This window comes from Nerophis ophidion, linkage group LG11 (genome assembly GCF_033978795.1).
Source record: "Nerophis ophidion isolate RoL-2023_Sa linkage group LG11, RoL_Noph_v1.0, whole genome shotgun sequence".
Lineage (NCBI taxonomy): Eukaryota > Metazoa > Chordata > Actinopteri > Syngnathiformes > Syngnathidae > Nerophis > Nerophis ophidion.
Genome location: NC_084621.1, coordinates 6,525,384 through 6,538,333, shown reverse-complemented (window position 1 = coordinate 6,538,333; position 12,950 = coordinate 6,525,384). Strand labels below are relative to the sequence as shown.

At 38.7% G+C, this 12,950-nt stretch overlaps 1 protein-coding gene across 1 annotated transcript in view; it reads right to left on the bottom strand.

Moving 5' to 3' along the window:
• inpp5b (inositol polyphosphate-5-phosphatase B) overlaps positions 1–12,950 on the bottom strand; it is a 57,007-nt gene that overhangs the window by 5,087 nt on the left and 38,970 nt on the right. The window contains exons 14-19 of the mRNA XM_061914987.1: positions 11,679–11,788; positions 11,473–11,608; positions 5,221–5,331; positions 4,966–5,131; positions 4,567–4,802; positions 4,384–4,491 (exon numbers count right to left, since the gene is read on the bottom strand). Coding sequence (XP_061770971.1) covers positions 4,384–4,491; positions 4,567–4,802; positions 4,966–5,131; positions 5,221–5,331; positions 11,473–11,608; positions 11,679–11,788 — 867 coding nt within the window. The remainder of the gene's footprint in view (positions 1–4,383; positions 4,492–4,566; positions 4,803–4,965; positions 5,132–5,220; positions 5,332–11,472; positions 11,609–11,678; positions 11,789–12,950) is intronic.

The window sequence follows — 12,950 nt, the reverse complement described above, 5'->3', positions numbered from 1 at the left end:
CTCGGCCATCAGGCACATGAACAATAACAAGATCTGATAGCTCAGTTACAGCTCATTTGTATTATGTTGCACCATTGCGCCAAGTAAAATTCCTAGTCTGTGAACCCGTTCTCAAACAAAGGCAATAAAAGCTCTTCTGATTCTGATTTTTGATACTTTTCTAAATAAAGGTGACCACAAAAAAATTGCATGATTGGCTTTATTTAAACAAGAAATCTTTGGGTACATTAAACATGTTTCTTATTGCAATCAAATAACAATGTTGTCCTTAAATGAAATGTTGAACATACTAGACAACTTGTCATTTAGTAGTTAATAAGCAAACAAAGACTCCTAATTAGTCTGCTGACATATGCAGTAACATATTGTGTCATTTCTATTATTTTGTCAAAATTATAAAAAACAAGCTGTAAAAAGGGATTATTAATCTACTTGTTCATTTACTGTAATTATCTGCTTATTTTCTGTTTAAACATGTTCCATCTACACTTCTGTTAAAATGTAAAAAACATGTGTTCTTCTGTTGTTTGTGTACTTGACATTAGTTTTGGATGATACCACACATGTAGGTATCGATCCGATACCAAGTAGTTACAGGAACATACATTGGTCATAATTTAAGTTCTCATGTGTCCAGGGACCTATTTCCTGACTTTATCAATGTAATGGGACTACAGCTGAAAATTAGCAATGAAGCTATTAAGTCAAGTGTTGATTATTGTAAACGGTCCCAATAAATAAATAATTAAAAAACAATAATAATAAAAATTAATAAAAAAAAGAAAACAAGAAAAATGATTTTGTGATGATAAAAAATCTCAATGTAATTATAGTAGTTTGCACTAAATACGCTATTGTACTTGGTATGATTACAGTGAGATCCACCCCATCCATCCATCCATTTTCTTCTGCTTATCCGAGGTCCCGTCGCGGGGGCAGCAGCCGAAGCAGATGGCATTTGTTTACATTGTGACGCCGGTGAGCTACTGTATCCTCCTACGGTGTGTGGTGAAGCATGTTTAGCTATTCCTTTGATTGATTGAAACTTTTATTAGTAGATTGCACAGTACAGTACATATTCCCTACAATTGACCACTAAATGGTAACACCCAAAAAAGTTTTTCAACTTGTCCACATTAATCAATTCATGTCCTGCAGGGATGATACTTGCAAAAAAATCACTTTATTTGTCGCCATGGACGCGAGGATTAGGTGATTTAGAAGTAGCTAAAACACTGCAGATTGCGGATGGACATTAGCCGCTAACTAGCTTTTTTAGCTGTTTTAAAGCACATCTTCCTGAGGGCGTTTCAGTGTTGTAACTAGGGCTGGGCGATATATCGATATACACGATATATCGTGGGTTTGTCTCTGTGCGATATAGAAAATGACTATATCGTGATATTGGAGTATACGTTCTCACACAGTTGCTTTTAACTGCGGGCATTACACTACAGGCTCTTCTCGCTCTTTCCTGTCTCTCTTTCTCACAGACAAGCAGGCGCAACTTCTTACATACATCACATACTGTCACGTCACATGTCACATACGAAGACGCCCTCGCGGAGCATGGGTAATGTTAGCTGTGATGCTAGCAGAGCCGTGCGAGTGGTAATACGAGAGAAAGAAGGTGCGAATGAAGGAAGAATTAATTCCCAAGAAAAACAGCAGGGGGTCCATCGTCTGTCGGTGGTTTGGCTTCAAGTGGGAATATGTCCAACAGACAACCGTAATTTATCAAGTGTGGGGCAAAAGCGTTGCTACTATAAGTAGCATTACTGCTAATATGTAGCATCATTGGAAAAGTCACCTGCTAGAGAATGAGGAGTGCTTACTCCGCATGTCAACATCTCCGTTCGGTGCCACACGCCCACACCATCAAAATGCCGAGGCTAACATTTCCAGATCCAAGACCGTATGAAAAAAATAGTCAACAACAGAATTAATTAACATCCGTACTAACCTACCGCATAGCGAAGGACGAATACTATCTTATTTCCTATTATGCAGCTCATTTTTATTTGACACTTAAAATGTCTCTGACAATCTTGCACTTTCTGTTTTGGAAATGACATGAATGTTTGTTCCACTGCTTAATAAACGTTTAATAAATACACTTTTGGTCAATTGACTTAGTTGTGATTTCCTTCTCTGCATGAAAGTTTAAAACGAGCAAATATCAATGCAGTATGAAGAAGAATGTTTTAATGTAGACACATAGAATCATCATACTGCTGTCATTACAAACCCCGTTTCCATATGAGTTGGGAAATTGTGTTAGATGTAAATATAAACAGAATACAATGATTTGCAAATTATTTTCAAGCCATATTCAGTTGAATATGCTACAAAGACAACATATTTGATGTTCAAACTCATAAACTTATTTTTTTTTGTGCAAATAATCATAACTTTAGAATTTGATGCCAGCAACATGTGACAAAGAAGTTGGGAAAGGTGGAAATAAGTACTGATAAAGTTGAGGAATGCTCATTAAACACTTATTTGGAACATCCCACAGGTGTGCAGGCTAATTGGGAACAGGTGGGTGCCATGATTGGCTATAAAAACAGCTTCCCAAAAAATGCTCAGTCTTTCACAAGAAAGGATGGGGCGAGGTACACCCCTTTGTCCACAACTGCGTGAGCAAATAGTCAAACAGTTTAAGAACAACCTTTCTCAAAGTGACATTGCAGGAAATTTAGGGATTTCAACATCTACGCTCCATAATATCATCAAAAGGTTCAGAGAATCTGAAAAAATCACTCCACGTAAGCGGCATGGCCGGAAACCAACATTGAATGACCGTGACCTTCCATCCCTCAGACGGCACTGTATCAAAAACGGACATCAATCTCTAAAGGATATCACCACATGGGCTCAGGAAAACTTCAGAAAACCATTGTCACTAAATACAGTTGGTCGCTACATCTGTAAGTGCAAGTTAAAGCTCTACTATGCAAAGCGAAAGCCATTTATCAACAACATCCAGAAATTCCCCCAGCTTCTCTGGGCCAGAGATCATCTAAGATGGACTGATGCAAAGTGGAAAAGTGTTCTGTGGTCTGACGAGTCCACATTTCAAATTGTTTTCAGAAATATTCGACATGGTGTCATCCGGACCAAAGGGGAAGCGAACCATCCTGACTGTTATCGACGCAAAGTTGAAAAGCCAGCATGTGTGATGGTATGGGGGTGCATTAGTGCCCAAGGCATGGGTAACTTACACATCTGTGAAGGCACCATTAATGCTGAAAGGTACATACAGGTTTTGGAACAACATATGCTGCCATCTAAGCGCCATCGTTTTCATGGACGCCCCTGCTTATTTCAGCAAGACAATGCCAAGCCACATTCAGCACGTGTTAAACCAGCCTGGCTTCATAGTAATATAGTGCGGGTACTTTACTGGTCCGCCTGCAGTCCAGACCTGTCTCCCATGGAAAATGTGTGGCGTATTATGAAGCATAAAATAAGACAGCGGAGACCCCGGACTGTTGAAGGACTGAAGCTCTACATAAAACAAGAATGGGAAAGAATTCCACTTTCAAAGCTTCAACAATTAGTTTCCTCAGTTCCCAAACGTTTATTGAGTGTTGTTAAAAGAAAAGGTGATGTAACACAGTGGTGAACATGCCCTTTCCCAACTACTTTGGCACGTGTTGCAGCCATGAAATTCTAAGTTAATTATTTGCAAAAAAAAAATTAAGTTTATGAGTTTGAACATCAAATATGTTGTCTTTGTAGCATATTCAACTGAATATGGGTTGAAAAGGATTTGCAAATCATTGTATTCCGTTTATATTTACATCTAACACAATTTCCCAACTCATATGGAAACAGGTTTTGTATATGTATTAAGTGTTAATTCAAGTCCAAGTCAAAATTTCGAGATGTATATCGTGTATCGCGATATGGCCTCAAAATATCGAGATATTAAAAAAAAAGGCCATATCGCCCAGCCCTAGTTATAACTTCAACTTTATCGTTAGTTTTTAAGCCAAAATGCGTCCATTCCTCCTTTTCTGTCTACAAACTGTGTCTGTTTGTAAGTAGTCCGTGATTGTGCGCTGCCAAACATGCTCATCTGCTCGTAAAACCAGCGATTACAAGACGTGACGACGCGCTGTCATGCCTGTAAAAAAAATATGGTGAACTGGTACTTTTCAAACAGAGTATATTACCGTTTTTATTCATTAGTACCGCGATACTATACTAGTACCGGTATACCGTACAACCCTAGTGATTACCATCCACTGGTCACACTTATCAGTACACCATGAACCAAATAAAATTGCTTGGAGGTCAGTAAGTAAAACCAGAAATCCTCCGTACGTAAAGCACAGCGGGTTAAAAAGTGCACTGTCAATTTGCTGTTGCTACCTGTTTGATTGCATTGCGGAACAAATGATCCACCATCATCCACAGTTCTTTAGGAATATCCAGAGGCTTTTCAATGCTCTCAGAGTTCTCATTCCCAGCTGTCACCACCTATTGTTGAGAAGTCGTTCAGCAAAAAGAACTCAAGTGTGCTTATCTACAACTATGGGGGGGAAAGTCACTCACCAGCTCATGCAGGGCCTCCTGGGACATGTCTTGGATGGGCTCCCTCAGCCGACACAAGACGTGGATGGGCGTGCCGTAGCAGCTGGGCAGGTAGCTTCCCGTCACGGAGATGAAGTAATCCTTACCGCGTTCCAGGTGCAGAACCAGGATGTCTTCCATCTCCTGTTTGCCCAAGTTGAGCTCAGGCGCCGTTGAGCGGTTCACAAAAACCTCAAAGTCGATGTCCGCGGAAGAGCCTGGAGTGAAAAGAAAAGTTAGTCACTGCCAGAGTTGGTAGACGCAGCCAGCAGACAGTGCTCATTTGTACTCGCAAGGGAGGGCCACCGGAAAAAAAAAAAAAAGTTCCTCCATTGTCCAATTTGTACAGGCGTGAGTTCTGTCCCGTCAAACGCGGCTCACCCTGAGCGATGAAGCCCTTGTGGGGGTTGGCCGTGAGCCAGGGCTTGCAGTACGTGGCCTCGTTGGGCTTCTGGATGAACTCAAACTGACATGGGACCTGGCCGTCGTTGAAGATGCTCAGCGTCTTGGCCTGGTGCTCCATGTACTTCACGTTCTCAAAGTGGAACTGAGAAGAGGACAGCAGCCGTCGTCACGGACAGCGAAAAAGTACTTCCCCCCCCCCACTTATTCATTTAACTTATCAATCAACTTCACCTCTCGCTTGGACAAGGTTACGGACGGAATGCACTCGTTCTCCATCTTGTCTAAATTGCGAACAATCTCTTCGAAGGTCTTCTTGTAGGATTCTGCGTTTACTCTCTTGATCTGTGCACCAAGGAAAGGACAATTAATATGTGTTTATATAATACTGGGGATGCAATGAAACTACAGTACATGTCACATTAATATGTGTATTATATAATACTGTGGATGCAATGAAACTACAGTACATGTCACATTAATATGTGTATTATATAATACTGTGGATGCAATGAAACTACAGTACATGTCACATTAATATGTGTATTATATAATACTGTGGATGCAATGAAACTACAGTACATGTTACATTAATATGTGTATTATATAATACTGTGGGTGCAATGAAACTACAGTACATGTCACATTAATATGTGTATTATATAATACTGTGGATGCAATGAAACTACAGTACATGTTACATTAATATGTGTATTATATAATACTGTGGGTGCAATGAAACTACAGTACATGTCACATTAATATGTGTATTATATAATACTGTGGATGCAATGAAACTACAGTACATGTCACATTAATATGTGTATTATATAATACTGTGGATGCAATGAAACTACAGTACATGTTACATTAATATGTGTATTATATAATACTGTGGGTGCAATGAAACTACAGTACATGTTACATTAATATGTGTATTATATAATACTGTGGATGCAATGAAACTACAGTACATGTCACATTAATATGTGTTTATATAATACTGTGGATGCAATGAAACTACAGTACATGTTACATTAATATGTGTATTATATAATACTGGGGATGCAATGAAACTACAGTAGATGTCACATTAATATGTGTATTATGTAATACTGGGGATGCAATGAAACTACAGTACATGTTACATTAATATGTGTATTATATAATACTGTGGATGCAATGAAACTACAGTACATGTCACATTAATATGTGTATTATATAATACTGGGGATGCAATGAAACTACAGTACATGTTACATTAATATGTGTATTATATAATACTGTGGATGCAATGAAACTACAGTACATGTCACATTAATATGTGTATTATGTAATACTGGGGATGCAATGAAACTACAGTACATGTTACATTAATATGTGTATTATATAATACTGTGGATGCAATGAAACTACAGTATATGTCACATTAATATGTGTATTATATAATACTGGGGATGCAATGAAACTACAGTACATGTTACATTAATATGTGTATTATATAATACTGTGGATGCAATGAAACTACAGTACATGTTACATTAATATGTGTATTATATAATACTGTGGATGCAATGAAACTACAGTATATGTCACATTAATATGTGTATTATATAATACTGGGGATGCAATGAAACTACAGTACATGTCACATTAATATGTGTATTATATAATACTGTGGATGCAATGAAACTACAGTACATGTTACATTAATATGTGTATTATATAATACTGTGGATGCAATGAAACTACAGTACATGTCACATTAATATGTGTATTATATAATACTGGGGATGCAATGAAACTACAGTACATGTTACATTAATATGTGTATTATATAATACTGGGGATGCAATGAAACTACAGTATATGTTACATTAATATGTGTATTATATAATACTGGGGATGCAATGAAACTACAGTACATGTTACATTAATATGTGTATTATATAATACTGGGGATGCAATGAAACTACAGTATATGTTACATTAATATGTGTATTATATAATACTGGGGATGCAATGAAACTACAGTAGATGTCACATTAATATGTGTATTATATAATACTGTGGATGCAATGAAACTACAGTACATGTCACATTAATATGTGTATTATATAATACTGGGGATGCAATGAAACTACAGTACATGTTACATTAATATGTGTATTATATAATACTGGGGATGCAATGAAACTACAGTACATGTTACATTAATATGTGTATTATATAATACTGTGGATGCAATGAAACTACAGTATATGTTACATTAATATGTGTATTATATAATACTGGGGATGCAATGAAACTACAGTACATGTTACATTAATATGTGTATTATATAATACTGTGGATGCAATGAAACTACAGTACATGTTACATTAATATGTGTATTATATAACACTGGGGATGCAATGAAACTACAGTACATGTCACATTAATATGTGTATTATATAATACTGGGGATGCAATGAAACTACAGTACATGTTACATTAATATGTGTATTATATAATACTGGGGATGCAATGAAACTACAGTATATGTTACATTAATATGTGTATTATATAATACTGGGGATGCAATGAAACTACAGTACATGTTACATTAATATGTGTATTATATAATACTGGGGATGCAATGAAACTACAGTATATGTTACATTAATATGTGTATTATATAATACTGGGGATGCAATGAAACTACAGTAGATGTCACATTAATATGTGTATTATATAATACTGTGGATGCAATGAAACTACAGTACATGTCACATTAATATGTGTATTATATAATACTGGGGATGCAATGAAACTACAGTACATGTTACATTAATATGTGTATTATATAATACTGGGGATGCAATGAAACTACAGTACATGTTACATTAATATGTGTATTATATAATACTGTGGATGCAATGAAACTACAGTATATGTTACATTAATATGTGTATTATATAATACTGGGGATGCAATGAAACTACAGTACATGTTACATTAATATGTGTATTATATAATACTGTGGATGCAATGAAACTACAGTACATGTTACATTAATATGTGTATTATATAACACTGGGGATGCAATGAAACTACAGTACATGTCACATTAATATGTGTATTATATAATACTGGGGATGCAATGAAACTACAGTACATGTTACATTTTCAAACAGGCATTTTTCGTTCTATTGTTTATTCCCTATATCAATGATTGTCAAACTGTGGTATGGGCTCCATCTGGTGCAGAGGTGTCCAAACCTTTTGACTTGGGGGCTGCACTGGGACAAAAAAAAGACAGTAAAATTCTGGCAGCTTAATTGCCAGAATTTTACGGTACAATTTACGGTTGAGTTTTATAACACATTACTGTAAATGGAAAAACTACCATTGTTTATTTTTTTTATTTCTGGCAACCGAGCTGCCAGTTTTTCTAACTACTAGGCCAGTGGTTCTCAATCTTTTTTTAGTGATGTACCCCCTGTGAACATTTTTTAATTCAAGTACCGCCCAATCAGAGCAAAGCATTTTTGGTTGAAAAAAGAGATAAAGAATTAAAATACAGCACTATGTCATCAGTTTCTGATTTATTAAATTGTATAACAGTGCAAAATATTGCTCATTTGTAGTGGTCCTTCTTGAACTATTTGGAAAAAAAGATATAAAATAACTAAAAACTTGTTGAAAAACAAGTGATTCAATTATAAATGCAGATTTCTCCACATAGAAGTAATCATCAACTTAAAGTGTCCTCTTTGGGGATTGTAATAGAGATCCATCTGGATTCATCAACTTACTTCTAAACATTTCTTCACAGAAAAATACATCTTTAACATCAATATTTATGGAACATGTACACAAAAAATCCAGCTGACAAAACTGAATATTGCATTGTTGCATTTCTTTTCACACTTTATGAACTTACATGCATATGTTGTTGAAGTATTATTCAATAAATATATTTATAAAGGATTTTTGATTTGTTGCTATTTTTAGAATATTTGTAAAAAATCCCAAGTACCCCTTGGCATACCTTCAAGTACCCCCAGGGGTACGTGTACCCCCATTTGAGAACCACTGCACTAGGCCACCTTCTCAGTGGACTAGTGGTTAGAGTGTCCGCCCGGAGCTTGGTAGGTTGTGAGTTCAAACCCCGGCCGAGTCATACCAAAGACTATAAAAATGGGACTATATATTGGCACTCAGCATTAAGGCTTGGAATTGGGGGTTTAATCACCAAAAATGATTCCTCGGCACGGCCACTGCTGCTGCCCACTGCTCCCCTCACCTTCCAGGGGGTGAACAAGTGGATGGGTCAAATGCAGAAGACACATTTCACCACACCTAGTGTGTGTCTGTGACAATCACTGCTACTTTAACTTAACTTTTTACCATTGAAGAAAAACTTCACTACTGTTTTGACATTTACACTAAGTAATACATCATTAAACCACAGATTGTACAGTAAAAAAGGTATTTAAGTTGGCAGAATTTTACAGTAAAAACTGTGGTAGAGTTACAGTTACATGCTTTTACTGTACAATGTACAATTTGATGGATAATTTGCTCTGAAATCATAAGTCAAGTACATATTTAATTTTTCTTTTTTTTTTAACCTAACAAGAGAAAATGTTTGGAAAATATGATAATATACAGTATTATTTGTTGCAATATTGGATAATAATAAGACATAAAAGGTATGCAATTAAAGGCAGTACATGTATTTTTGTCCTGTCAAAATGGAAAGAATACGTAGATGTAAGCACAAGGCAACACTTGCAGGGCATTACTGCCTGACGCACCTGCGACAGTGCCATGTGGTGCTGGCTGCAGGGTCGTCAGCCGGGAGCCACCCTTCATGGATGTTTCGCTCCTTTAATCCCGGAACATCTCTGGGTGGTGGAGCAGCGACAGGGACGTCTCCCTGCAGCCAGCTGAAGGATCCATACTGTACTCACATTCCAACCCCGGTGTTATTGCTGTTGTGTATATGGAAAGAGTCCTAAGGGACTATGCATGGCAGGGACGTCCATCTACCTGAGTCAAGCGTGGGCCTGACCGCATACCTTAACATGGGTCTCAGGGTGCTGCTACTCCAGCAACCTGAGACACATGTTACTTCCCCCTGTCTACGCGCCTTGTTGTTTCTTCTGAGCCACAACCAGAAGCTCCCTTGTTCTGCCTCCTCTGCCAGGGCTTTGAAGGCCTTCTTTAGATTGGAGCCTTTGATCCCGAGGGACTTTAGGAGCCGCTGGGTGGACGCTCCAGTGTAGCCTCTACAGCCAACTTCTACTGGATAAGTGAAGGGCCTCCATCCTGCTTGTGCGCACTCGCTTGCCAGCTTTGAATACTTGTCCCTCTTTCTTTCAAAGGCAGCCTCCATTCCCTCTTCCCATGATACCGTTAGTTCTACCACGATGACAGTTTTGGTAGAAGTGGACCACAGGACAATGAAGGAACTTCAACTGACGATGTAGATCAGCCCTCATGTTCCACTCGCCGCCAGCTGACAGGAGGGACTGGATGCTCTTGCTGCTGCTGTGAGGCTGGCCACCTTACTTGACTAACTTAATCGACCACTGAGCTGTTCCCGGACTGGCCTCATTTGCTTCCACTCTGCGTGCCTCCAGAATTTCAGCCAGCTTCCGCAGGACGCGGTCGTGCCGCCATCCATACCCTGCGACAAAGCCACCTTGCAGCCAGACAGAATGTGATGCAAGCTTGGGTTCTGGGAGTCACAGAGCTGGCAGGTCACCTCTGCCCCGTACCACACGTGCAAGTTACAAGGACTGAGGAGGGTATCGTACGTGGCCCTGATGAGGAAACTTAGCCTGGCCTGGGGCATCTTCCACATGTCTGCCCACGTAACAACTCTGTTGAAAAACGGCCTCCCAATTGGTCCATCTGCCTTGCTGCTGTTGGCCCACAGCCTTGATCATGTAGCTCTCCTCTTCCATCTTGACCACTTCTGGAATCACCAGATCTTTTCTTTCCTTCCTGGAGGCTTTGGACCACATCTTGGATGCTGTTCCCCATTTTTTTTGTTTTTCTTTGTCATGAAAAAGGGAGTTTTTTTGGGTTGGTGCACTAATTGTAAGTGTATCTTGTGTTTTTATGTTGATTCAATAAAACTTTTTTTTTTTTTTTAAATAAAAAAAATTTCATTAAAAAAAAAAAATTAATAAAAAATTGTTCTGTGGCCCAGACTGCGGCCCGGACTGCAGCCCGGTGGTTGGGGACCACTGGTTTAGAGCATAAAAAATAAGCATTTTATGGACTTTTGTGTGTCTTTTAGTAGTGATTTTCCAGGATTCGCAGCAAATTTTGGAACCTAACATCTGCAAAAAGCGGGGATCTAAATGATGTTATGTCCCAGGTGTGAAAGTGCAAAAAGTTTCAGCCAAGTCCCACTTTGTAAAAAGCCTCCATATTTGCCATAGTGCATTTATTTTGCCTGCTTTCTTCTGTGTGAAAGAGACTCCTTACCCCAATGACAAGCATGGAGCTGACAGGTTTGTGGTCACTGGTCTTGAGAGTCATGTGACTCTGGTAATGCTGCTGCTTGATCTCTTTTCCTCGCCACAGAATACGATCACACCACGCAGGAACGCGGCATTTTTCACTAAAAGGTGCAAGAAGCAACATTTTGACTGAAGAACTTGGTAAAAATCCTTCCTCTGAGATGACATTACCTTGTATCCCACGTGTCGGAGCCGGTGTCATATTTATAGGTGGGCTGGAAGTCGATATCTCCCTCCACGAAGCCAACGAACACTGCCTCTTGGTCGATCTGCCTCTTGAGCTGCAGGACATATGTCGTCAGTAAATGTGTCGGTTGCTTACACAGGGGAATGAATTTTGAAATGTCCAAATTCCATACTTTTACTAGACTAATACCCAGATGTCTAAGTAAAAAAACTAACATACCATTGGAGTAAAAAGATATGTATCATGTGAATAAATTATGGAAATAATTGTGTTTTTATTATTCTGAATACTCCGGGTTTCCAGTATATGTATCTGATTGTGACGCTGCGCCATGGTTAAATTGAAGACGCCACACCTTTTCACGTGGGAAATAATACAAGTAATATATTGGATGAATAAGCACACATGTGAAGAGAAAACCATTTCAGGTGAATACCTCCTGAAGCTTATTGAGAGAATGCCAAGAGTGTGCAAAGCAGTAATCAGAGCAAAGGGTGGCTATTTTGAAGGGACTAGAATTTAAAACAGGTTTTCAGTTATTTCACCATTTTTTGTTAAGTACATAACTCCACATGTGATCATTCATAGTTTTGATCCACTATGGACTTTTCTCTCACAATATTATGCTAGAGCCACTCGACGTCCATTGCACCGGTCGCCGTAGTGGGGGGGGGGGGGTTCCCAACATCTGCGGTCCTCTCCAAGGTTTCTCATTGTCATCCCATTGAGTTGAGTTTTTCCTTGCCCTAATGTGGGATTTGAACCGAAGAGGTCATTGTGGCTTGTGTAGCCCTTTGAGACACTTGTGATTCAGGGCTATATAAATAAACATTGATTTATTGATGAACAATTATGACAATTATATGATGACGTCTCATTGACCACGCACCTAGCCACGCCCCCACCGACACATGTAGATTTCAATTTACCGCAGTGGTAGCCAAAGTGCTGTACAATGGGCAGGTTAAAAGATAATACGAGAACCGAGCAAACAACACAACACAAACAGAACATGATAAAAAATAAATAAACAAAACATAAAAACAGGTTGACAGCAGGTATATAATGGGGCGCCATTGCAGGATGGATATCACTCAGTGTTAAAAACCAAGGAATAAAAGTATGTTTTTAAGAGAGATTCAAAAAGAGGAAGAGAGGAGGCTTGTCTAACACTCAGAGGTAGGTCGTTCCCGAGCTCGGGAGCAGCAGCCGCGAAAGCTCTGTCACTTCTAAGCTTCAGCCTTGTGTCAGGGACC